This window comes from Pezoporus flaviventris, unplaced genomic scaffold (assembly GCF_033815535.1).
Source record: "Pezoporus flaviventris isolate CSIRO_AGI_PZ_B2104156 unplaced genomic scaffold, CSIRO_AGI_Pfla_v1 ptg000047l, whole genome shotgun sequence".
Lineage (NCBI taxonomy): Eukaryota > Metazoa > Chordata > Aves > Psittaciformes > Psittacidae > Pezoporus > Pezoporus flaviventris.
In genome coordinates this window covers 6970410-6996898 of record NW_026892595.1, presented here as the reverse complement: position 1 = coordinate 6996898, position 26489 = coordinate 6970410, and the positions used below count along the sequence as shown (strand labels likewise).

General features: G+C 41.2%; 1 protein-coding gene across 3 annotated transcripts in view; it reads right to left on the bottom strand.

Moving 5' to 3' along the window:
- Nucleotides 1–13422: 13422 nt before the first annotated feature.
- KIF5B (kinesin family member 5B) overlaps nt 13423–26489 on the bottom strand; it is a 33250-nt gene continuing 20183 nt past the window's right edge. For 2 of the 3 annotated variants that reach the window (XM_061468126.1, XM_061468128.1), the window contains 13 exons: nt 25373–25579; nt 23306–23449; nt 22550–22738; nt 21589–21706; nt 21211–21272; nt 20992–21101; nt 20663–20764; nt 19631–19691; nt 19318–19389; nt 19043–19147; nt 18337–18553; nt 17007–17139; nt 13423–16001 (listed from right to left, as the gene is read on the bottom strand). In XM_061468126.1, coding sequence (XP_061324110.1) covers nt 15995–16001; nt 17007–17139; nt 18337–18553; nt 19043–19147; nt 19318–19389; nt 19631–19691; nt 20663–20764; nt 20992–21101; nt 21211–21272; nt 21589–21706; nt 22550–22738; nt 23306–23449; nt 25373–25579 — 1527 coding nt within the window. In that variant the 3' untranslated portion in view covers nt 13423–15994. The remainder of the gene's footprint in view (nt 16002–17006; nt 17140–18336; nt 18554–19042; nt 19148–19317; nt 19390–19630; nt 19692–20662; nt 20765–20991; nt 21102–21210; nt 21273–21588; nt 21707–22549; nt 22739–23305; nt 23450–25372; nt 25580–26489) is intronic. The other variant, XM_061468127.1, reaches the window with a different exon arrangement.

Here is a 26489-nt window from a genome sequence, read left to right as displayed (position 1 = left end):
GGCACTGCCATCACTGTGTAACTGCTCTTTGATGGGTCTGCCTCTTGCATGTCCACTCCTCACTCTCTGTGGAATGCAAGAAACTCATGAGGGAGGATGGGAGCTCTTGGAGTTTGTAAAGACTTTAAGGAAAGAAAGATAAGCAGGAAGACCTTCACTGTTCACTGTTTTGTTGGTTTTTTTTTGCAGGGAGAGAACTGTTTTTCAGCTGGGGTCAGGGTTACTTTATCACCTAGAGACATGTTACAGAGGAACTACCATCTCTTTGAAGGCAGGGTTGCAATAGTTACTGTGAGATGCAAACAGACCCTCTGCTTGATGCTACAAAATGAATTAATACTGCTATCCTGGTTTGGGCTGGGATAATTTCCTTCCTATTAGCTGGTGCAGTGCTGTGTTTTGGCTTCGGTCTGAGAACAACACTGATAACACACTGATGTTTTCATTGTTGCTCAGTAATGCTTATCCTGATCAAGGACTTTTCAGTCTCATGCTCTGCCAATGAGCAGGGGCACAAGAAGCTGAGAGGAAGAAGAGACAGGACAGCTGACCCAAACTAGCCAAAGGGGTATTCCATACCACAGATCACCATGCCCAGTATATAAACTGAGGGGAGTCATCCAGAAGGGCAGATGGCTGATTAGGTTAGGCTGGGTATCGGTCAGCAGGTTGTGAGTAATTTTATTGTGCATCACTTGTGTTTATTGTTTTTCTCCCTTTTCCCTTGTGTTGCTCTCTCATTGTTATTTCCATTAGTAGTAGTAGTAGTAGTATACTGTACTTTAGTTATTAAACTGCTCTTATCTAAACCTGTGGGGTTTACATTCTTTTAATTCTCCTCCCCACTCCTCCTGGGGGGGGGGGGGGGGGGGGGGGGAAGGAGGAGTGTGAGTGGATAGCTGTGTGTTGCTGAGTTACCATCTGGGTTTAAACCACAACTGCCCAGGACAGTTTGTACAAGCAGAGCAGGATTTCTGGCACAGCAATTGCCCTAAAACTCTGGAATTCCTAATTACCGTCACAACCCTCTCATTGCATGACTGATACTTGGTATATAACACAGTACTAATTGTGTGTTTCAGTTCGGAAGTTGCAACTAATTACTGTTGTCCTGACAGGTGCTTCTGTGCTTCCTTCTGTTCACACACACACAGGGTTAGTAGGAACACATCAAAGATCTATTAAAGACAGTCATTCAAGAAGTATAAAATTGCAATGAATCTTAGGCAGGTGGTTGCAACAAAAGGCTGAGGGCCAGCTGGAAGTACATCCCTGTGTCACAGTGCGAGAGTGAAATTCAGACATGCTTTTGTCAGGTAAGAAGAGCAGATTTCAGCACCCTGACTGGTTAACCTTGCACCTTCCCTGGCATAACACTCACCTTGGAGGCTTACCTAGTGAAATATGACTATGAATAATAGTCCTTCCAACCAGCTAATTTCATCACTTTCAAAGAGGAACGGCAGCAGAGGCTCCTTCAGGAAGGAGCATGGCAGCTGGTACACATCCGCATGCAGCAGCTCAGTGATGGCCAGATGTCTTCGGGAGGTCAGCACTCTGCTCTGAGTCACTGCTCCTGGCAGCACCCCACTGTCACAGGCTCCTTCATGCTGAACACTGCCTCACACACCTCAGGAGTTACCCAGCCATCAGGCAACTAAGGTTATGGGCCTCTTGATGCTTTGGTCACTGTCAGCAACAGCAAGGAGCACTCAAGAAGTGCCTGCAAAGCAAACACAACATTCCTGTTGAGTACCTGGTACTTGTTGAGTCTGGTACATGCCTGTTTTGCTGCAGGAATGGTGATGTGTGCCACAGCCTTGCTATTTGAGACCCAAACCTCCCATTTAGTCTAAACATGTCCACAGCTGCCCATGGCATCCACCAATATCCTGCTTCAGGTTCATGCCAGGGATGCTGCTCACAGCCACCAAAGCTATTAGTCACTGGGGAGCGAGTGAACAGGCTGGCTCCCTTCAAAGCACAGTACCCTCTTCAGAGGTTTGGGAGTTGTGTTGTTTTCCTTTTAGTATTCCTTTTTCTGTGGGCGAAGGCCTGCTCCCCTTGCAAGGGGACAGAGGAAGGGCCAGGGCACAGCTCAGCTAGTGCAGCTGAACAGGCTGTACAGGCAGAGGCAAGATGTTGTATAAATCTGTTTCAGGGCAGTTTAAGAGGCAGAGTAACAGCAAGGTGCTTTAGTCTGAACATAGCCCTACCACCCCCTTCCCTCCATCAACCCCTTAGTTGTTAACATTAATTATTTAATGCTTAATTAATAATTTATATTCTACCTCTGCAGGTAACATACTGTGAGTCTTTCAGAAAATCATTCTGTTACCCCCATTCCTTTACACAGGAAAGAAGTCTGACCTCCTTTAAGTCTTTCATAAACTAAGAGCAATAAGAATGGTTTTCCCTTAGAAGCTGCTTTTCCTGTCTCAAGAAAGACTTTTCCAATATTTGTTTCTGCTTTTCATCTTTAAAAAATAGTTTAAAATACTAGCAGTAAGAAGTGCCATTGTAGAAACAAATGGTACATAGTCTCCAACTTGTGACAGTCTGGGGTAATCTCAGTGACAGTATTGCACATGCATTAGTACACACATAAAATGAAAATAATATTTGAGGAGAAAATATTCCATGTCACTCCCCCACAAGAATATTTCAGAGGATAAGAGAGACCTGCAGCTGTTTGAAAAGTATTAGTTGCATTGCAGAGTGAGCCAATATGAAGTGACATATATTTTTCCAAGTAAATCTGAGTACAGGACAAGATCTTGCACTTTACTGATGCTCTGGGGATACTTGTGCAGAAAGTGAGATGACAGCAAGCAGCTGCCCTGGTGCAGAAGTGGCAGCACCCACTGATGTTATCTGACAGCAAGGTGCCTGAACTCCTGGCTGCCCCCTCACTCTGATGGCATGAGCAGCCAGTGCATTGCTGCTGTGAGCAATGCCGTATGACCAGCCACACTGTTAGAATCACAGAATAATTTGGGTTTGAAGAGACCTTAAAGATCATCCAGTTCCAACCCCCCTGACATGGGCAGGGACACCTCCCACTAGACCAGATTGCTCAAACCCCCATGAGCCTGGCCTCAAACACTGCCATGGACAGAGCAGCTATAGCTTCTCTGGGCAACCTGTTCCAGTGCCTCACCACCCTCATAGTAAAGAATTTCTTATGAATATCTAATCTAAATCTATTCTCTTTCAGTTTAAAGCCATTCTCCTTTTCCTATTACTACATGCCTCTGTAAAAAGTCCCTCTCCAGATTTTCTGTAGGCCCCCCTTTAGATACTGGAAGACTGTTATAAGGTCTCCCCTAAGCCTTCTCTTCTCAAGGCTGAAAAAGACCGACTCTCTCATAATCCAAACCTCTAATAATCTTCATGGCCTTCCTCTGTACTCCCTCAAGCAGGTCCACGTCCTTCTTGTATTGGGGGTCCCAGAGCTGAATGCAGTACTCCAGGTGGGGTCTCATGAGAGCAGAGTAGAAGAGAATCCCCTCCCTCAATCTGCTGGCCATGCTCCTTTTGATGCATCAAAAGGATGACACTCTGCATTTTCAGGGTGCTGTGTACTCCTTAACAAATGTTCACTGCGCTCCATGAAGTGGGCAGCAAGTTCACAGCAAGGAGCCCACAGCACAGGCTCAGGCTCTGCTTAAGAAGCAGCTGTATTAAATAAACCATGAGCTTGTCTGACACTTGGCACCAGGCCTGATACACACAGAGCTGGTTTATGCAGCTAATGCCCTCCTGGGGCAGAGTAGCTGCTCCTTGCCCTCTGGCCAGAGGGATGCTCACTTGCAGCTGCTCTGCTCTTTGGAGAGGGATGAACTCTGGCTGCAGCCTCCCAGGCACTGGTGGGGCTGCCACTGACCTCAGGCTGTGGGGGTTTGGGCTGTACGCACGGCACAGAACAGCCCTGCCTAACCCCACACTCACAGCGTAAACTGAATTAGGTCATTTCAGCTGGAAAGCATCCACAAGGCTGCCTCTGTATCAAAGGATCAGCAGAACGTTAAGTGTCTTGGGGAATAAGAAATCCAAACATACATACATATATATATGCATACATTCACACACATATGTGTAAATACATATGGTGTTTTTTTCCTATATATGTATATGCCTGAATATATATTATATAATATATATATGCCTAAATACTGCATACATCGGGTAGTGATGTGAGTAGCCTGAAGTTTTTGGTCTATTAGACAGTAGCCAGCATGTATCTGACTTTAATGAGTATTTGTTAATACATGTGTATTAAATGAATGCTGACTGAGTCAAATACAAATGATCATATCAGCAATGTATTCAGCAGATAAACCGAACTCCTCATCTAAATACACTGCTCTCCTCTAGCTGGCATTTTCACCCTCCCAGCCTAGAAAACAGTCCTGCTACAATCGTCACAGATTACTAGCTACAAACAGGGACTGGAGTCACAGGGATTATTTAGGCTGCAGTTACACCCTGTTACTTATTTAACTTTTCAACTAGCATTTGTAACACCTCAGTTACACAGGGGATCTAGAAGAGGCAGGTACCTCCCGGCAAGATGAAAAGCCAGTACAGGGAGTGGAGCCTGCCCCAGGCAGCTGTTGGAAAAACTGCTGGGGAGGGCAGAGCACAGGCCCACTTCCATGAGGGCTTAAACACTCTTTGCAAATATTCTTTCTAATCTCATTTTAACAAAAAAAACAACAAACAAACAAAAAAAAACACCAAAACCCAAACCAAGGTGAGTTTTTTTCAGTTCTTTGAAGGCATACAGGAAGTAGGAGTAGGAAATCCTCTCTGTAGACCCATATATGAATCATGACTTTCTCTTTTGGTTCATTAAGGTGTTGGGTTTGGTTTTCATTGCTGCTACTTTCACCCACTGGTTTAGTGGTTAAAATAGTCAGCCAAGATGTGGGAAGCCCTGATCCAGCCCCTTCCAATGCCCAGGAGGAGCTGCAGGCTCTCGATGCCCTCTCAGCTCCACATGTGAAAACTCTCCCTCTTTTGTACCGAGTCCATAAATACTTCTTGAGTCAAATCAGCAAGAGCCTCTGGCCTCAGAGGTCACTGTGTGTCAGCAGAGGTCAAAAAGGCCTTTCCCATCCTCACTCCAATAGTTATTGAATATCAAATGCCAAAACATTCCCTGCAGCACATTCACTGTCACCAAGACTTCTTAATCTGGGTGTACAAGGTGTCAGCATGTCCCTTCTCCCTGGCTGCATTGGCCTGGCAGGTGACAGACATGTAGGGACTTTGATGACTGGGGGTGTGGAAAAGCAGGAGGTAACAGAACTAGATCCTTACAGGGTCAGGGCAGGTTGCTGTGACTACATGTAAATGCTGGGTTACAATGTTGTCTGAGGCTCCTCTTAGATATGTGTGGTGGTGTGTAATCTTCTGCACTGCTATAAAGATACAACAGGGATTAAAATTAAAGGCAACCTCATTAATCTTTTCTGAGGTCTGTATTAGTTCAGAACTTCCCAGTAGATGCTGAATTTTCTGTTGATGATCCTATCAATGACGTTGCCTGTTGTTAGCAGCAGCACCAGGCAAACTCTTCCAGCTTTGCTCTGTTAAAGGCCTTAACATGTGCTAATGCAATAAAATATATGCTTAAGGTGAAAGTCTTTTCCTGAGATAGCATTCAGGAAATGTAGGAGCAGGGAAAAATGAAATTGAGGAAAGAAAAGCTAGATAAACATTTGGTCTTTTCCAGCCCAACACCCTCTTCTCTGAAGAAGTCCCTTGAGATTCCCCCAACCACAGGAGAACTTTTGTCTTTGACATTCTTTTCAGGCACATTTGTTTTGTCTGCTCTTAGGGTTGTACTTTCCTGTTTCTGCTCTCACCATATAAAATTGCAGACTCTTTACAGCAATGCACTTGATCAGCTTAACTCGAAGCAAAGCACCATGGATCCCATCCTTAACCACATGGCAGACTGGTCCTTCCCACTGATGTTGTACCCACCACCTCGTCTCCTGAATTTCTAAGCATTAAAGCAGCAAGGGACCTGCACCAGCAGGGAGGTACACTTCAACCAGCAGAATCTGGTAACAGCAGAAGTATTTTTGCTGCATCAAATCCCTGGCAGCACCATAGCTACATATTTTGCTGATGGTTATCTCCTTTCCCAGGGTGCTCTCCGGGTGCAGCACAGGGAAACATGTTTCACCAAGTCAGCGCCAACCTGTGCCAACTCACACTTTTACTCAGCAGCCACAAGCATCTCTTCCAGCAATCAGACCTTGGTATCACCCACAGTAAAACAGAGATACAGTACACCCTGTGCTGCTCTCTGGGATGGGATGGTGCATCTTTCCTCTCTCCTCCTCGAGCCTTGTGTTCCAGCTTTCCCCTGAACTCTGGAGGAACAATCCTTGCCTTGTTCCCGCTCAATGACCTGGCACTGGCATTAACACGCATGAGCGGCTGCATCATCTGCACAGGGAAAAAATGCCAGGGCTGCAGCAGGAGATAAGTGGCCACTTGCACCCAGCCACGGCCATCCACTGGGATGGATGGACATTTAACATAACCCAGGGAAGACGCTGGAAAAAGACCACCAACCCAGCCTGGGTTTTGAGCAGGATAAAGAGGCTGTTCTATGGGGCTTCTTGGGAGGAAAGGGCATCTGCAGGGAAAGCCTTGCACCGCATTGCTGTGGGGCTGTGGGGAGGAGGACTACATAGAAGTAGGGGTCAAATAGATGATATTTAGAGCAGGAGAGCCCTCAGATGATGCCAAAGATTGAAACTCTGGGAATTTTTTAGAAATACTGTTTGTAGCCATATGTAGTTTCTTGCAGACCTGAAAAAGGCAGGCAGCTGCAGCTGGATCTGACTTTCTGCTCTGGCTGGAGGCTCAGGGTGGTTCTCAGCTTGCCTTGCTGGAAAGCCCTAAGGGAAAGCAAGGGAGGCAACAGCATCCACCCACTGCTTTATTTGACTGTCCCAGCATCTCCATTTTCAAGTGCTAGCAGGATGCCGCTATTACACATGATGAAGAAACACTGACCCAAATGCTCTCAGAGCCGTACAGGGGAGCTGGAAGCAGAGAGAAGAGCAGTCTCGCAATGCAGGCCAGGTTTCCTGCAGGTCTCCTGGTTCAGAGGTGACTTGTGCCTGAGAAAATCGCCAATAAGAACACATTGGTGCCAACCTCCATAAAGGAGTCTTTAGGCATCAGGATGCACTTACAGAAAGTTATAATTTCTGTCTATATCACTTCACCTTAACCCTTAGGCACATTTTGAGAATGCTTCTAGCCCCCCAAGAGCTGCCATGGGCAGTGTTTAAGACCCCTGCCTGGCTTCTTGTCGAGCAGAGTGAGGGCTGCAAATACATGCTCCCAGGTGCCCCTTCTCTGGAGTTCATGCCTTGGTCTGCCTGTGACACCTGCAACCCACTGGAGTGTAGCAGAAATGCATGGCCAGCAAAAAGGACTCTTGAGACACCATTTTCATCCATGTCATTCTCTTTCATGAGCTTCCACAGCAGATACAACTGTCAAAAGATTTTGTTCCTATCCATTGTTTACTGTATCAAAGTAGTAAACTCAGAATTGATTACAGAAAAAAGGATATTGGCTACTTGGTAATTTAAATTATCTGCTCCCCCTTATTATAATTTTGGTGGGATTATGTTGGCATTTGAAGAAAAAAACATAAAAAATTCTGTTGCTATAGTTACCAAGATGAGTTTCCAGCCATGAGATTATGATCAATAAGATATGCCAGATGTGGCTCCAAGAGCTTTCATTAAGAAAAAAAACAAGTGTAATGAGAATCTTTAGAATAATTCTAGGGAACATGAATGAGAGGCTTTTAAATAACTAATCTGATGAAAAGAAAAAAAGCAACTAGTACACATAAGATTTTATCCCAAGCTCACACAGAGAACACATGAAGCAAAATAGGCATTCAGAAACATGCAGCATGTAAAGCTGAGCACAAGCAAAAGGGGAACCCTCTGCTGCTGGTCCTTCCTCTCCTTCAGAACTGCTGATGTGCAGAACATAACCCTGGGCAAGTCATAATAATGAAGGCTGAATTCCTTGTCCTTGCAAAATCTCTCCTTCTTTACAAGTTGCCTAAAAGAGGTCAGTGTCTTGTTCCCTGCAGAGTATCTACCCATGTATATTATAAATTCAAAAGAAAGATGCATTCACTGTTGAGCCTAATGAAAGCCCATCAGCTACGCATCCAGCAAAAGGGGACAAAAGCAGCAGAGGAGAAGAAAAGAGAGGAGCCCCAGAGCTAGGTCTTCCCTGAGCGCCAGCAGCTCCCTTCCCAGTAGCACGGCAGAGTGCTGCAAGGCTCTGGTCACTCTTCAGCCTTCAACAGCCTTTAGAGTCTCTCTGCTGTGGATCTGCTTGTCTGTTGGAGCTCTTTCATGTAACAGTTCCCACATACCTCTGGGGCTGGTTCTCTGCAGCTTTTACACGTGGCCAAACTCTGCCCAAAGAGCACAACAAAGCCAAGCTGCACCATTTTCCTGTCTGGCAGCCTGATCTCTACCGGCTTCATTAAGCAAGCATACAAACCAAGGATCCACGTACTTACACTCCTGCATGCAGGTGTGGATGCAGGTCTCCTCCACTGACAGCTCCTGCACAGGTTTCAGTTAGAACTGGGTGAAGAGTAGAAGGAAAATTTTAATGAAAACTGACTCACACTTTTATGCTTATTTTTATGTGCTTTGGCTCTTTTTTATGCATATTCTCTCATTTCCAGGTTCCTAGCTCATTTTCACCAGTGTGTCTCCAGATTAATAAACTCACTCCAAGCTACGTGGATGCTTTGAGTCAAATTCAAACAGCCTGCATCTCTGATTAGCCCATAACAGGCAAGGCAGTTGTTTGTGGCCATATTGTCATTGAATTATCCTGTGCTGGAACTGGATGCCACTCTTTGTCACCATGGGAATGAAACATTAATTTAATGCTATCTGCATTTATTAGAGAGCAAACCCATTGTACGGGCTGCCAAGGGAAACTGACAGTCCTCTACAATAATGAGCGCGGGGGGAAAAAATCCGTTTCTCATCAGGAATGACTCTTCCCGCCTCTCCCGTGCTGCTCAAGTGTCTGTAGATCAATGGAGACAAGTCAGCTGGAAATAAGAGAAAAATACAAAAATGTCTCAAAGCTTCACCAATGAATGGATTTGATAATGATTCACCCACTGCACAGGTCTGACTTTTTGCATCTTATACCACTATTTTACAGTTCAAACGAAGATATCAAATTTTGTGACATTTCCATGTACCTCCCTGAAAAAAAAATATGTTTAAATGAAAGAGTGGAAAATGCCTAGGAGAATATTTTTGTACTTATTCAGAAATATAATATGCAGCTTTTCACAATATTTTTATGTCACGATTCAGTAAAATGCAGCTCTGTGGAACAGAAGTTTTATAGTCACCACTTTACATATCATGATATAGAAAGATGCACAGAGGATCTGCACTTCTTTGTGACAAATGGCTCTTGTTCTGCATGATCAGCTGTATCCTGGGCATCATCAAAAGGAGCGTGACCAGCAAGTTGGAGGAGGTGATCCTCCCTTTCTGCTCTCGTGAGACCTCACTTGGAGTATTGTGTGCAGTTCTGGTGTCCTCAACATAAAAAGGACATGGAACTGTTGGAACAAGTATAGAGAAGGCCCACGAGGACGATCAGGGGGCTGGAGCACCTCCCGTATGAAGTCAGGCTGAGAAAGCTGGGGCTGTTCAGCCTGGAGAAGAGAAGGGTGCGTGGAGACCTCATAGCAGCCTTCCAGTATCTGAAATGGGGCTATAGGGATGCTGGGGAGGGACTCTTCATTAGGGACTGTAGTGATAGGACAAGGGGTAACGGGTTAAAACTTAAACAGGGGAAGTTTAGATTGGATGTAAGGAGGAAGTTCTTTACTGTGAGGGTGGTGAGGCACTGGAATGGGTTGCCCAGGGAAGCTGTAAATTCTCCATCTCTGGCAGTGTTCAAGGCCGGGTTGGATGGGGCTTTGAGCAACCTGGTTGAGTGGCAGGGGGTTGGAACTAGATGATCTTAAGGTCCTTTTCAACCCTTACCATTCTGTGATTCTATGATTCTATGGTGGCAGTAGAGCTGATTGTGTGTTTAGCATAAGTATGAATTCCACAGTTTTTACTTAAGTGACTTCATGAAGGTTACACATCAGGGGAGTCCTCAGTGGCACAGCACCTGAAGGAAATCCATCTGGTTTCTCCCTACAGGTAGGCAGGTGGATGTACAAGGACAGGCTGTGAGCCTCTGCACTGAGCTCTGCAACAAAGGACAGGGCTGCAGAGGGCACAAAGCTCTCTACAGGCCAAAAACGTGAGGAAAAGGCTAACAGCCCACTGAGGTACACCAGGAGAGCAGGGACAGCAGGCCCAGAGCCATTAGTGTTCTTACGTACTTGGCTTTTCTGTTACCCGTGAAAGTGTCCCCTCTAAGTTCAGAGATGGGGAAGAGGTCTGTGGGGTGGGAAGGGCCTGTAGAAAACATAAACACGTTTAAAGGAAGAAAACCACCCGGCAGCTTGAAGGAAGCCGGCAAAGCTTCAGCCCTCTGAGGGGACAGCTGCCTGCAGCTGTCTGCCTGCTAGGTGGTCGGTGCGAGGAACCGCAGCTCTCTGGCGGGGCAGAGGGGCAGAGGAGCACACGCGGCAACGCGCTGCTCACAGAGCCGCGAGCTGATCAACGCAAACGGCGCTGTCTCCCATTGAGGCGACTGAGGCCGCGGGTCCACACAACGGCCCTTCGCAGGACCCCGACCGAGCCCGCGCGCGAGAGCACGGTGACCCCTAGCGGCGCCTGACCGCCTTGGCGGGCCGTGAGGAGGGGAAGGAGGCTCTCCCCGGCCGCGGGGCACTCAGAGCGCAGCGGGCTGCTCCCTCTGCGGCTGCCACAGCGCTGCAGGGCTAGAATTGCGGATCGATGGCAGAAAGGAGGCACAGACCAAGGGAGAGAGCAGGGGCTTGATGATCCGTCAGCTTCAACCACAGGATTCCTTTTCCCCCAGCAGCCCTGCCCTCTCTCTGTCACATCCGTGAGGTCCGGGGTCAACGAAGAACCCACAGAAGGTGCTTGCCTGGGGCAGGTTGGCTTCTGGTTGTTAATAACAAGCTCTGCGTATCATAAATAGTTATTTAACCCTAGCTAGACAATCCTGGTTTTACTGCCCCAAGCAGTGACACAAGAAGTGTGGCTCACCCTTTTTCATGGCCTTGTAGGCTCACCAGTATGATATGGCCTTGAACATTGCCAGGGATGGGGCATCCACAGCTTCTCTGGGCAACCTGTGCCAGTGTCTCACCACCCTTACATTAAGAATTTCTTCCTTATATTGAACCTAAAACCACTCTCTTCCAGTTTAAAGCCATTGTCCTGTCACTGCATGCTCTTGTAAATAATCCCTTTCCAGTTTTCTTGTAGGACCCCTTTAGGCACTGGAAGCTGCTCTAAGGTATCCCCAGGGCCTTCTCTTCCCCAGGCTGAACAACCTCAACTCTCTCAGCCTGTCTTCATAGGAGAGGTTCTCCAGCCCCCCTGATCATCGTCATGACCCTCCTCTGGAATCCCTCAAGCAGGTCCACTTCCCTCTTGTGTTGAGGGCCCCAGACCTGAACGCCATACTCCCAGCAGGGTCTCATGAGAGCAGAGTAGAGGGGAAGAATCACTTCCCTCGACCTGCTGGTCATGCTTCTTTCGACACAACCCAGCATATGGTTGGCAAATCCCCAGTACAAATCAGGACCTTGAAACCAGGCTGCTGCACATGGCTGACACTAAAACCAGGAAGGCCCTGCAGTAAACTGTGGTTGAAACCAGCTTTCCTAGGCAGCAGACTAAGATCTGTCATGGTTTCTTGCAGTAAAAGCATTTAAAGGATCATTTACACCCTCTCAGAAAAAAATGGGCACGGAATACTCTGCAAATACCTGTTAATTGGATGCTGATTGATCATGTAAAACACCTGCCTTAGCAGCACAACTCCCAGGGGCTAGTCGGAACTGGCCATGTTGATGGAGGTGATAAGCTGGCAGGAAAACATCAGTTTGCTGAGATAATTTACTTTTTAACAAACTTTTTCAGTTGGCCGAAAGTTTTTTTGTCTGACAACAGCCAAATCACACATCCACTGGCTTCTTAGGTATCGCCTACCTGGTGCTATCAGCTGTGAAGTGTGTTTGTCTCCAATTGCAGGACACAATTTGAATTTGACTACAATTGACATGGGCTCCCAGGTACTTCTTACTCACGAGACACACGCGGAAATAGCTGAAACACACACCTGGGGGCACCTCTGAGTCATTTCCACGCCCAGGTTTGTGGATTAGAAATGTAAAGAATGTGGGCGATACTGCTCTCCTTACTTGCTGGAGGTGCCTATCAACACTTCCTATGTAACTTAGGTGAAGATGGCTGACCGGTATAGCTGCTTTCTGCAATACTGCTGTGCCTAAACTGTGTAGAGCACAACAGACCCTGCAGGAAGTACACTGCCATAAGGTAAACTTGCAAGGCACACCATGCTGTGCAACACTCCTTTTTTCCACCTTTATAGATATTAGCATCTTATTTTCCTTTTCAAAAGTAAGTTAAATATGCTTTATTACAGTAGTCTCATTTGCATGTATTTTTCTTCTTCAGGTAGCTCTTCCTCTTCCCAGTACACTGGATAGCTTAGCTGACTGAGACCCTCTGACACCTTCAGCTTTCATAATGAAACACTAAAAGGAGTCAGCTCCTGGAAAGAAGTACAGCAGTCCCCAGTCTGACTTCAGCCTACTCTGGAGTACAACTATTAAAAACAAAACAAAACCAAAACAAAACCAGTAAGAAATGTACAGACATAGCTTCAGAGAGGCAGGGTTGGGTGGTTTATTTTTCAGGTGTTTTTTTTTTTTGTTTTTGAAAAGCAGCTGAATACTAAGCCAGAGATCCCAGAGAGATAGGGTGAAAGTTGATGCTTAAAAAATAAAGAAGAAACAAAAAAGTATAACCAAGAGACACCATTAAAAATGGCTATGAAGTTGGCATATTTAAGAACTACACAAAGCATACACAGCAGAGTGAAGGGGTTCAAATTCTGATATACTGTGGCTATCATCAAGTTCTAACATTTCTATAGGCATCAGCTGTTGGGGTTTTTGGTTTTCTGTTTGGTTTGTATGTTTTTTCTATCATGAACAGTCTTTTGAAGGCTAAGACTTAAATATTCATATTTGTGTGGGGGAAAGCTTGGCTTGTAACAAACACTGGAGTAAGAGGTTACATACATCAAGTGATCACCGTTTACACAGAAGTAACTGATCATGAAACCTATCAAGCGAACAGTATTATATGGAGACAATTTAATAAGGAGGTGTGGAGACTGCATAAACGCACAAAGTTCAAAGATTTTTCTTCTCTTTATTTAAACACAAATACATTTACAGCATGCAGGTAAGTTAAAACTATATGGCGTCTTCCCCAAACCAATTGTTTTAATGCATCTTAAGTGTACAGAAGTTTAATCATATTACACAGGTAGACTTGTCCTCATGTCAAATTTAGAGTTACACAAAGTAGTAAGTCAGCATTTAAATTATGTAAATAATTTAGTTGTTCACCAGAAATAAATATTATTTCACCAAGTTCCTATCCTAAACCATCTTTTAAAAAATATGATCTAGAGGAACATAAAAATAAGAACCATTCAAAGACTGCAAGTTGAAACAGCAGTGTTGAACGTTTTCTGTATAGACTGAAGAATTTCATTTACAAAAAAGCAGTAATTGTCCTGTCCAGCTGACCTATGACAGCCAAACCAGAAAGCAAAAAAAGTTTTGAAGTTGTGTTTTTCTTATTTCTTTTTCTTTTTTACAGTAAGAGGCAGTTCTTGGTAAACTTTGTAAGAGGTTTAAAATAAAAAGAAGTTTAAATACAAAAAGGTGACGTACACTGAGCTACAGGCTAGTTACCATTTAAGTTACTTTTTAAACACAGCAATTTTCAGCACCAAAATCCAGGATAATTACCTACAGGAAAGAAACCCCCATTCACAGCCATGAGAAAAAAAATCCTGCTTCATCTGAATGCATGTTAAAGAAAGTGGGGGTTTTTGTTTTTATTACTGCATATTAACAAACGAAGCTCTGAAAACCTGTAGTTAATACTGAGGAAGATAACGTACAGTGCTGTTTCCATTATGAGTCATTTCATTCAAAATAGTTACTATTCCTCTATTTTTTTCTCCTTAGTATGCTGTCTTTAATCGTGCTCTAAAACCACTGCAAGTTTGGAGTGCTTGGCAGCCTTAATGAACAAAACAGTCTTAAAAGCTGAAAACTCCAAAATAGTGAGATTTCCAACTGACACACTCAACCTTTAAAAATCAAACTATTAAAAATTCAGACTACTGTAGACATAGAAAAAAGTGGTTCAAGGTCTAAAATCTGACTACACTCCATCATAATATAAATATTTTGTCTATCTGTAATATAAAAGTTGAAAGTGATTTGCTGTCTGAACAGTCAGTCTCTACTGTTCCCACAATAACTGGTGAATTCCCAGCAAAGAATTTAAGCCAGAACACCAAGTGGTACCGACTGGTTTTGAAAAACTCATCAAAAGCTTTCAGTAACACCAAGTTCCTTCTTTCTCAAAGACCTGGCAACTAATTTCTACCAGAAGGCAGCTGTTCTAAACATGGTAGTGGCTAAACCCTATGAATAAGTTACGCAAATTATACTATAAAATTTTAACCCCCAGTTCAGCTCAGTGGGAGTACTGGAGCTCAAAACAAAAAAACAACCATGCTTCCTGTTGTTAGCCACTTTACAGGACTTTATTGCAAAGAGAAGAAAAATATTCAACAACTACTACTTTGGACATTTCATATACCTACTTACAAATGGATTACAAAAACAATTCAGGGTAGCACTTTATTTAGTATCTTTTTTAAACACATGTGCCTGGGATTTACAGATATATCAGTTTTTAAAAGCTGTATCCTTTATTAGTGGATCTGAATTCATCGGCCAGTTGCTGAAAAAAAAATAGTTTCAATTGAAAGTTAAAATTTTAGTCAAAAATTCCAGTACTGTGTATGTAGTGGAATATCAAGTTAGATTTTAGATGGTGCTCATTTTGCTATCGTAAAGTAGCAAAAGGGAACCATGACAGATACAGATAAATGGACAGACAGGCTCATCAGAATGAAGCAGAATGTTTTCACTCTACAAGACTGTACTGTGTGCAAAAATCAGGAACAGGACAGCTGGGATAATCCATTGCCAAAGTCTTTATAGTAAACTTAGGTTTACTCTTCTTACTGTACAATTTTTAATTCTAAATAACCCAATAAATGGGCATTTAATGAGATAACAGTTAAACAGCCTAGTTCATATTGAACTCTATAGTTCTGTGGTGTAGCCATCACAATGCCTTATGGCAGTTGTCGTAAGCACACTTCAGTATTCTTAAACTGTACAGATTTAGTTCCAATGCTCTATGTAGCAGTCCAAGAGGAAACTGTAATGTAGAGTGCCGTTTTAATTCAGTGGGACATGTAGTGTTATGTGAACAAGTGATAAAAATGAAAGTATAAACACTGTTGCACATTCCCTAAGACAGTAAGATGAACACAAATTAAGCTAGAAAACTCAAAATAAGATTTTCTTAACATACATTCAGCTTGGCACAGTGCAGACTAAATTTAAGACATGAAAGACAAACTGTGTAATGAGCAGAGCTACACTTTAAGTAACGTCATTTTTCAAGACGCCAAAATTGCACTCTAGGTTGGGTTTTTTGGGGGGAATCAGATAGCAGAATTTGTAGAAGGGGGAAGAGCTGTACAGGCCAGGTATAATTTATACATTTTCAAAAAAATAATCCTACAGTCCCCAAAGGGAAAGATTATTGTCATGGAATGACTCCCTCTACACGATACCAAATCCTCCTCACACTGCATTTACTTTTCAGCAACTGTAAATGAGAAAAATAATAAAGTTAAATGCTTGTACCTCATAAGCCAAAAAGCCAAGTTATTTACATTTACAGTAGACCGTATTCACTATTTATATAGCCTTTAAGAGCCCAGTTCTTAGACCACTTATCTAAGTGCTAATAAAACATCTACTTCAGAACAAGAAATTACACAATTCAAAGCATTTAAGCAATGCTGTCTGTTAGCAAAAAAATGTACAGCACAATAAACTGACTGGGTATCCAATCTTGATTGCCTTAATGGAGTAAACTTTACAAACACAACACAATTATAACCCAGCTCCACTTCCCATGAGTGTTGCTACTTTTCCAGGCCAGTGAGAGCTGTCTGGATACGACCTACTAGCTGCTGCAAAGTTTGAACTTTGCTATTTTGGGAAGATGAAACGGGAATGGCATTCATCATCCTAGAAAACTTTGATTTGCACAGGGAAATAACAATCATATCTGTATTTCTTTAATGTTTCCAGAATAATTCATTAAATGGTGGTCTCCATACGCAGAACAGTACTTCATGTTCCATACTGTAGCAAAAGCTCTTCTCTAATCAGAGATTCAGATGCTTTCTATGAAATGCTTCCAAATTACTGAACATTTAAGAACAGGATAACTTTTGAACTTAATTTCTGAATGTTTACTGAAGAAAACTATTAAAAAGATACCAGCCAGCCAGAAGAATTTAAAATGCCTACTCCTTTCCCAGTTAGTAGCTAATGGCCGTGACTGGTAACTACCTCCAATTGACTGTTTTCACATTTTGTTCTACTCCAGCAGAACAACTCCAGAACTACCATTTCACAACACACACCAGTTTTATAACAAAAGCAGCAGTGTTAGTCACATGTACCCTGTTCCTGTAACTATAAAATTCAGTTTGAAAAGTTAATCTGATCATTCCAGTAATTCTATGCCACAGAATGAACTGTAATAAAACCAAAGTGGTTTAATCACACATTTAAAAGTTGTCCTACAAGACAAACTTACACTTTGTCTTGCCGTCCTCCACCTCCACGCAGTGCAACTGGCTGGCTGTTCTGAGTGAATGCACCTCCACCACGAATTGCACTTGGATGAGTTGGAGAAGCTGCTGGATGCTGGCCAGGACGGATAGGCTTAGCTGCATGGAAAGAAATATGACTTATAAATATATACATCACAGTTTTACCTTTGATTATTCAAATTCACTAATACTTTATTTTACAGTATCCCAAATGCAATAGTAAAAGTTGAATTCATTTTCAATGAAACAAGTTTAGGAGATGGCATTCTGGGAACATAACAGATTAGTGTCAACTATAACAAGCCCTGAAGAATGGACAAGATTTTTGTTTTATTGTCCCTACCAGACTTAAAGCTAGAAAAGCTTTAAATAACCACTATTTTCACATGTATTATCTACCCCACCTAATATATTTCACTGTGAGAGTCCTATTTCTTGGCAGTAAGAACCCAATTGCTAAGCAGTTTCATGAAGCTTATATTCCTCTAGCATCATGAAAGAATCATTATATCCTGCAGTATTTCCCAGATCTAGTTGATCAACAAGCCACTAGTTATTCTGCTCTGCAAGTATTCTGCATACAGATTACTCCACAGAAAACACTGCTTCATCAATTTCTTGCAACCATATAAAAATAAAACTTGCTCTATTACAGAATTAAAAAAAACAGTAGTTTTGACAGGTAATTCACAAGCTGCAATATACTTTGATAAACTGTATTTTCAATCCATTTTGCATTAGCCTTTAACAGGACATGCACAATGGTATCACTTTACAAAGTTCTGTAGTATTAAACAGAAGCATTTAAAGTTTCAGCAGGTAAGAGGGGATATAAAGTACCTACAGGTAGCAACTGCATCAAAGAAACACTTCTCAAATTCTGCCTTACAGGAAGCTGATCTCCAGTAAGACATAATTAGTTCATCTAGATATTTAAGTACAAAAGGCTCTATACCTGTGGTAAGCTCCCTAGAGAGTTCTGTCTGTCTTCTTAGAGATCACTTGCAAAAAAGGTAAGACAGGAAAATAGTTGTCTTTGAACCACCACTTGAAGTGACCAAGAAGAAAAGAGTTACAGTTTTATTCTGTAACAGCTCTTTGGAGACCCACAGAGGTGTCCCTGCCCATGGCAGGGGAGGCTGGAACTAGATCATCTTAAGAGTCTTTCCAATCCTAGTATTCTTTGATTCTATGACAGAAGATCATGTTCACGCATGCAGGTCCAACTAACACTGAAAGATGCACACATGCACAAAGATAAAGAAAAAAAAAAAAGACAGATGAAACTTTAGGGGCATGAGATTCTTTACTAACCAATTTGTGCAGAATGTCCTCTTCTGGCCATGTTCTTGGATCTTACAGCTTCCTTTATACGATCGACTTCTTGCTGATACCGTTTACGATCACGAGAAGCATTCTCTTTGGCTTCCTTCAGTGCAGACTCCAAAGCTTTAACTCTTTCAGCTGTAGCTCTAAGTCGCTTCTCCAGTTTAGGAAGCTCACAGCGAAGATCTGCATTGTCACGTACCAGCTACAAAACCAGAATTCTTTTCTTGGTATTTCTCTTCAACAAAACACCCTCCCACACTTAAGCAGGCAAAGCAGTAGGGCTACTGCATTTTTTTTTGCCTAAGCTTTTAGTAAATCTAATAGTTCACCAGTAAGTTTGTCATTTGAAAACCAGTTACTGTGGAAGAATATGCTAGCCAGCGTAGGCAATAAATGTCTACATTCTTCAGTCAAGACATCCTCAAGACTGGTACTAGCTCTAAACACTAACTTGGATCTTCTTCAGTTTAAAAGCAGCTATTTTATTACATATCCACATTTACTTTTAGCTACTAATTTACTTTACAGGAAAACCTTAAGCCTATTGTTTTTTATCAAGAGACATACTCAAGATATAGAAGTATTTAATTATAAATGTTACTTTATGACCAATATGCATTTGGTCACTTTATAATAAAGCACATTAAGTAGTTTGTTTTTAATTAAAACTTGAAATTAAGGTTCATTGTACCTGCTTGTGAACCTTTGTAAGCTGTTCAAGATTGTTCTCAAGGAAGGAGATCTTCTGTTTTTGTGCAGCACTGCCTCCTGTATCATCTGAGTCAATCTCTGCACTCTGCAGTAACAAAGGCATGGGGGGGAGAGAGGAGGCTGAGTACATGAACTTGCATATTAAGATCAAGCCAGAAAAATTACACTGTGTAAATATCAATTCCAATTTAGTTCCACACCAAAATTTATGTAGCATTCTCAGAAACACCAAGTTTCACTACACCACCACATTACCTTTTTTACTCTAGTAGCCAGATCTTGAACAAACAGCTTCCGGAGATTGTGAAGAGTCTGAAGCTCTTTTGCCTAAAGTTAAGGACAAGAAATCAAAAAAAACCCGAACAAACAAGAATTGAAAAAAAAAAAACAAAAAACAAACCCCTAACCACCCCCCCCCCCAAAAACCACCCAAACCAAAACCCCCCAAAACCAACCAACACCCCCCAAAAAAAAAATTTGAAGGAAAAAAAAAAGAACCCAAAACAAACAAACTCCCCCCGTCAAAACAACCCAAACCAATATTGTTTTGGAATATATTCTATTTTACCACAGTCTCTTCCAAACCCTTTAAGTCTTGTCTTGCTTGTTCCCGTCGGTCCTGCATAACCCTAAAACAGAATAAATTCATCTTGAAACATTTGAGCAAAACTTGAAGTTTTAATGTTTTAGGAGACTAGAGTGATGAACACTATATGGTACGAATGAAAAATATCTTTCAGTTGAAGTCCTCAGTTAAAGATGTGGCCAAGAGAGGGTATGACCCTCAGAAGTCCACGTACAATTGGGGTAGAAGTCAGGGAGCTGCAGGACAAAAAGAGGGAAGTACTTTTAAGGAATACAAACAAGTACCTCCAGATGCATAAATTTTAAGTTTCTAGAGTAGGTAAAGAAAGATTCTCAGATGCAGGTCCTAGGCAAATACAAGGGGAGAACTTGCCCTATACATGTTCTTAGCTCTGACCAGCTGAGACGACAAGCATCCCATGACAGATTATGAACCTTTTTTTTGTTTTGTTCTACCACCTCACCCCAACACAGCTGTCAAAGCTAGCATCATGAAAAACAATCTCAGTTTACAGGAATATAACCTAAAAATGATCACTTCACAGAGCTTCTGTCTTCCTACTGTGAAAGCATTTACTGCACTGCTAATGTTCTCTCTCAGAATTATAAGGCAGTGCAATTACTCAGATGACAGGATACATAAAAAGAATGTGGACTTTTTATGACTCGAGGTTGGAATAGGAGGGTCAGGCACTGCATGAAAATGAAGCATTCCTGCTAAGTAGCCAAAAACCTTCTTTTCCTCTTGAAACTTCTCCTCACTTGGCCAGTTCCACTATTAGTTCACAGCTAAATCATTAAATATTTAAGGTAATACTCTAAAGAATATCTCAGCATTCTATCAACTTCCCAGACCTCACAATTTTACTTCCAATTTTAAATATGAAGGCAGTGCAGAGGTTCTCTTTTTAATACGTATATCATACAGTGAGAGCCACTTCATCCTATTAGGTCACTAGTATTTAAAATGTCAGTGTTTCAACACACACTTGGTTTATGCACCATTTTCACTTACGTAAGTTCATGCAGCTTTCTACTTTTCTCCTGATCAGTTGCTTTCAACTTCTCATGCTCAACTCTAAGACGTTCCTGTTCAAGCATCATCTTCTGGTTTTGGCTGAACACAGAAAGTAAATCATGTTATATGTGTGTGTGTGTATATATATATATATACACATATATCAGCTGAACCTGTCAGATATCACATTCACTAAAGCAACACAATTTAGAAAGAGACTGTTGGAGGAGTGTGCCTTCCACACTCCTTCCCACTACACTGTGCTTCTATACTACTGACAGAGTCCAGAGACATGTGGCACTACTAAAATAAAGACAATTACTTACTCTTGAAGTTCAGTGATAAGTTTCTCCTTTGCATCAACTTCATCTCTTAGGCTACTGATTTGTTTCTGATGAGTCTCACGATGGCTTTGAATTTGCTGTTCTACAGCTTGCTGTAAAAAAAAAAAACCAAACAGTATGTGTTATACGTTTTAAGAAGTTGCCATACTTAAAAATAAAAAAAAAACCAACCACCCTAAAAACCCAATGAAATTAACTTACTTTGACTTCATTTGCAGTTTGAACCTTATTTAAGTGCTCTTTCTCCATCTCATGGACTTTTTCTAGTAGGGATAGAGGAGAGAAAACAGGTAACTAGGCTATCACAGGGAAGATGGAGTTACTTCTCCCTTCCCAATGCTTTAAAATTGGGAAAAAGTCCCCTCCCACCACAAAGCTGGATTAAATCAATACCATCTTTAATTTAACCCTATCCACAGCAGTTCTTTCCAATAGCATTTTCCTGTTGATTAATTCTACATGTTCAGTAGCAAAAAGCCATTTTGTAGTGATTCCCTTCAATCTAAACAGAACAATTGTCTATTTATCACTATATACTTTAAGATGGTGGTGTGTGGGCTGTAAGGAGGTAATCCCTACCCTGTGCTCGGAGCTGAACTAATTCTTCACTAAGGGAATCCACAGACTCTTCCAGTTGCCTCTTCTTCTGTTCCACATTCTGAAGATACTCAGTCAAAGACTTGATCTTGGCTTCATGCTGGAGAACAGAAATGTTCATTTACTTTGGAAGTAGGTATCACAGAATTACATTTGCATGAACAGTTCATACTTATTTTTAAACTTGATCAAGTAACTTGATCTCAAAATAAAAATGATACCAACTCTTTAAGTATATGACTACTCAAGTAGATCTGTAATGCAGCCTGTAAGACAATGTCTTTATTCTGGATAGGAACGAAATACATTTTTAACTGTTTGAAATACTAAAGAGAGGCCCACTGTATTAAGAAGAGAGCACTGAAATATGCATCTTTTCATTTAAAAAAATGAGATGACCATCTGTATGTGAAACAAAATACAGAAAAATTAAATTGCACATTTAGCTCACAATTTTCAGAGGTGTTAAAAGTCACATTACTGATTTTTTCTAACAATTACATTAAAATGGCCTTTCTCGCATTAGAAGTAAATTTAATGTGCCATGAAAGACTATTGTGATTTTACTGTGCTGTTGCTATCTCTCCCACTTCCAACTTGCTGTATTAGTAGGCAGAGTGCTCACTGTAAGCACAGAGTGCTTCTGTAAGACTTGTGTTTGTAAAGAAACCTGTGATGGAGAACCTGCTGACCCTAATATTTAATACAAGCGCTACAGAAGTATTATCAGGCTACAGACATACTGCAGAAATTCTGACCTCCTGTCACACAATCACTCAGAAGCATTCAAATCAAAAACAGTATTGAGGATACAGCTGAATCTACGGCTGATCACAATATACTTTGTTAGGTGTCAAAAAGAAATTGCAACCTTCTTCTTTTCCTCAGCAGCTTAATGAATTCCTAAGGACATTCAAAAAGTCTCTTGTAAAGAAACATTTACCTGTGAGATACGGAGCTGACACGCAGCTAACTCCTTTTCGTTTTCTTCCATTTTCTTATTGCTTTCAGTCTGTGTGCCTTCTAACTGCTTGCAACGTTTTACCATTGTTTTTACTTCTGATTTCATTTTGCTAATGTACAGTCTTGCAACTGTGAATTCTTCATCTATCATGCCAGTTCCCTCAGGCTGCTGAAAAGTGTGGAATGACACATTCAGAGAGATCAGATAATGAAAACAAAGGTGAGCTGAAGCAACTTTGTGCCCAATACACATCCCCCACCTTGACTGACAGAGCATTTAAACACAAAAACGTAATTTTCAGATTATTGAGAAGTTTGCATAAAGGTAATGAGTCATGTAAAGAGGGAAATACGGTTTCCTACAGCTTTCTAACACTGCTTACATTGTCCTACAGTGATCTTCTACATTTAACTTTTATTTCAGTTTCCCATTCTGCTACTGTAGCTCAGCATTAGGTTTCCAAGATGATGCTGTTGATTATGACCACTTCATACAGCAATTTAACAATATGAATGAAACTACTACTTCAGAAAGAAATCATACCTGCTCTTGTCTTGTCTGCTTGATACGTGAATTAAGTCACAGCATAAGCAAGAGATAAGCTTATGTTCAAACCATCAACATATACAAGGCTTCCTATGGTGGTTTTTACCACACTAAAAAAAACTGACCCCGCATATCCACAATGTATGTGTGTAATATATGGCATTAAAAATTACACTGACTAATCCTTACCTTGACATCATTATTTCCTACTGCAATTCCTATCTCTGCAAGATCTTTCAGTAAGGAGGCCATCATTTCTGTAGCTCGTTTCTTCTGATGGTTGGTCATTTCTTTAAGTTTCTGAAGCTCTGCATCTATACTGGCTAGAGTAACCTATAGGAAGAAAGAAATTACACTTCAATAAACAACACGCTCTTGTTTTTAGAACTAGCTTCATACTAATTAAATATAGCAACATATGGTTGCCTACTGAAATATCCCATTTTCATGCCTAAACCCAGGCTGGTATCAACGTATGTGAATATACTATATACTAAAAATTTAGAAGTCTTGGAGTTACATTTCATTCAGAATAAATATTGCTAAGTGCTGGAGACAGAGGTCTTCAGCTAACAAAATATAATCTTACAGCTCTGCAACAAAATTCACGTCAACGTTGTTTAACAGCAGAGTTATATACAGCTAAATATTGAAGAATTGCATTTTTTAGGCAAAAGGTATATGGACAGCAAGTCCAACACTCTTCACTGTATTTTGGTAAAGAAGAATCATATCAGCTTTTCCTGGAGAGCTTTTAATTCTCTCCTACTTTCAAATCACAAAAAGGCATCCAGTTCCAAGAATTCATAATCACTGCACTTACTCTAGAGCAATTTCTCAGCTCATTTGACCTGCTGTGGTTCTAACGGCTGCAGCTGAGCAGTTTGCATACTCAGAAGTTGTCCGATATTTGTTCTCCAGTTTTAAAAATATGCCAGAAATTTTACAGCAGAAAAGTTTCAGCCAGTGATGATACCAAAGGATAATTGCTGCATGGTTTAGCTGTGACAGGCTGACAACACTAAAATGTCTAATTTTACTACATCTCAGAACGGTTGTTGCTTTCTTGGGGATTGAGTTATTCATGACACTCAGTGGACATTAGCTGTAGTATCTAGAATTACTGGACTGTCTATAAACTAATTAAAAACAACCATACAAACAACCACCACCAAGAAAAAGCAAACCACACTTCAGAATAATACACGCATACATCTAACCTACTCCACCAAGTTTTAAATGCTGCTCGTAGTAAGACCAGAGACAATCTGACTTTCGGCCAACCTTCAAGTGATGTCAATTACCAATGAAGATTATACAGCTCAAAATACTTTGAAGTTTAAAGAGAAGTTTCATGATCTCATGAACATCACTTGTAATGCCAGTGTTCTGTCTAGTCAAAACTTACTAACTGAAAACTGAGACACACTCACTAGGGAGACCGAGACCCAATCAATTTTCATCTTCAAGAACAGAGTTCAAGAGGCTTGTGCCATCACATATTCTGTCTGCAATACCAACAATTATGCTGATACTTTCCAGTACTTAAGAACTTCAGAATCATGGGTAGAGTATTAACTGTCTAAAACTGACTGAGGTCTGCCAAATAATTGGCTACCAAAACTGTCAGTCAATTCAGAACCTACGCAGGTATGTAAGGAAGCATATGGTATTCATGCTGTGTGACTGGTGCTGCATCTGTATTTTAACCAGAGTAATCTTTTTGAATACGTCCTCAGTGTTCAGGACTGCTCCTTTCAGAGGGTACAATAAACAGCCTATTTTTGAAGGCATTAAGATTAAGGTATTTTAGGTGCCATAAATGCAGCATGCAAATACACATTCCTTTCAAGAAAAGCTGTAGCATGTTCACTGCAATTTCAAGATTGGAAGGAGCAGATTCTTAAGTGAGGAGATTACCCCACCTGCACCAGGAAGACAAAAAATTGGAGTCAGATCACCTGCATGTAAATGAGAGAGTTAACTTCTGATATTTAGGATTTTTCTATTTTCAAGTAGTAAAATGCTACAGGTGCTAAAAAGATGAGAGCTATCAAGGTCAACATTCGCTGTGCACTCTTCTGAAGCTTACTGGTTTTGAAAAACATCATCCTTCACTAAAAATAAAGGAGTTTTAGACTTCAGCTCCCATTTTCCCTTGTGAAAAATTTTTAAGTGACTTCAAGCAAGAAATACAGGTGAGGCAAGAAAAGCTACGTTGGAGACTGTCAGTAATTTCTTATGCCAATTTCATACCGATTTTTGGTTGAGCTCATCACTAAGCAGTTCGTATTCCTTTGCCTTATCTTCTACTTCCTGAGACTTCTGATCATAATTGACAGCTAATTCTTCAAGGGCTTGTAAGACCTCTTTCACTTCCTCTTTAGAGGCATCATTTTCAGCCTGAAGGCGATTCAACTCTGCTTGCAGGTTGTCTTGGTCCCGTCTGGTGGATGCTAGCAGCTGCAACATTGAGAGAGATTTATTTAAAATTACAACAACAAATAATCATGAGGAAAAGCCTTTGTATAAGTTGAATCTTATCAATGCTTGTAGCTACTACAATAGCTTATATCTACATTTTTAGTGTCTAGCATTATGCAGTAAGGATGCCAAGGATAGGTAAAGTGAGTATCACAAACAATTATCATCTATATTAAGTATTTCCAAAAGGAAGTGATTAAAAATCAAGACACATATGGACAACAACTGAAAATGCACATGGGATATTGCAAATTCTCAAAAAAGCACACTACTTCATGAGGCTGAAATTGTCAACAGGCCAGGGACTAAACTTTCAGCATTTTAACTATTAGATGCTCCAGAATATCTGGACAAAGGGAACGGCTGGTAAAGAGGCAGATTAATTTACTTAAGTAAGATTAAACAGTAGGTCCAACTTCCCAAGTCCTCAACCCATTTTCTTCTTGCCATGCAACAAAAGATCATAATTTTCTAATGTTTGTGCTAGACAGAATTATTTTTTTCTAGTAGCTTGGCTAAAGGAAATTAACAGTTTCATTATTAATAGGTATTTTCCCCATTTAATTAAGTTACAACACTGACAACATGTGCAGACAAATAATTTGAATATTCTAGCAAGCATGGTCTAAAGTAACACATGGATACTTTCTTTTAATTTATAGGCCATTACATTTCCTTTCTCTCTGTACAGCAACTGACCAAAAGTAAAACCTGAAATGGATTTCTTATAGTAAATCAAGGTATATTCAGTTTTGACAAACTGCTAACTTTGCATGGGGAATAACAACTGCTGGTATCTTTGCATAAAACACTTAAAATTCCTTCAGTCTTCATGGTTCAAGAAAACTGGTTTAAATTTAGCTATTAGCACAAAGTGGGAAGAATGAAT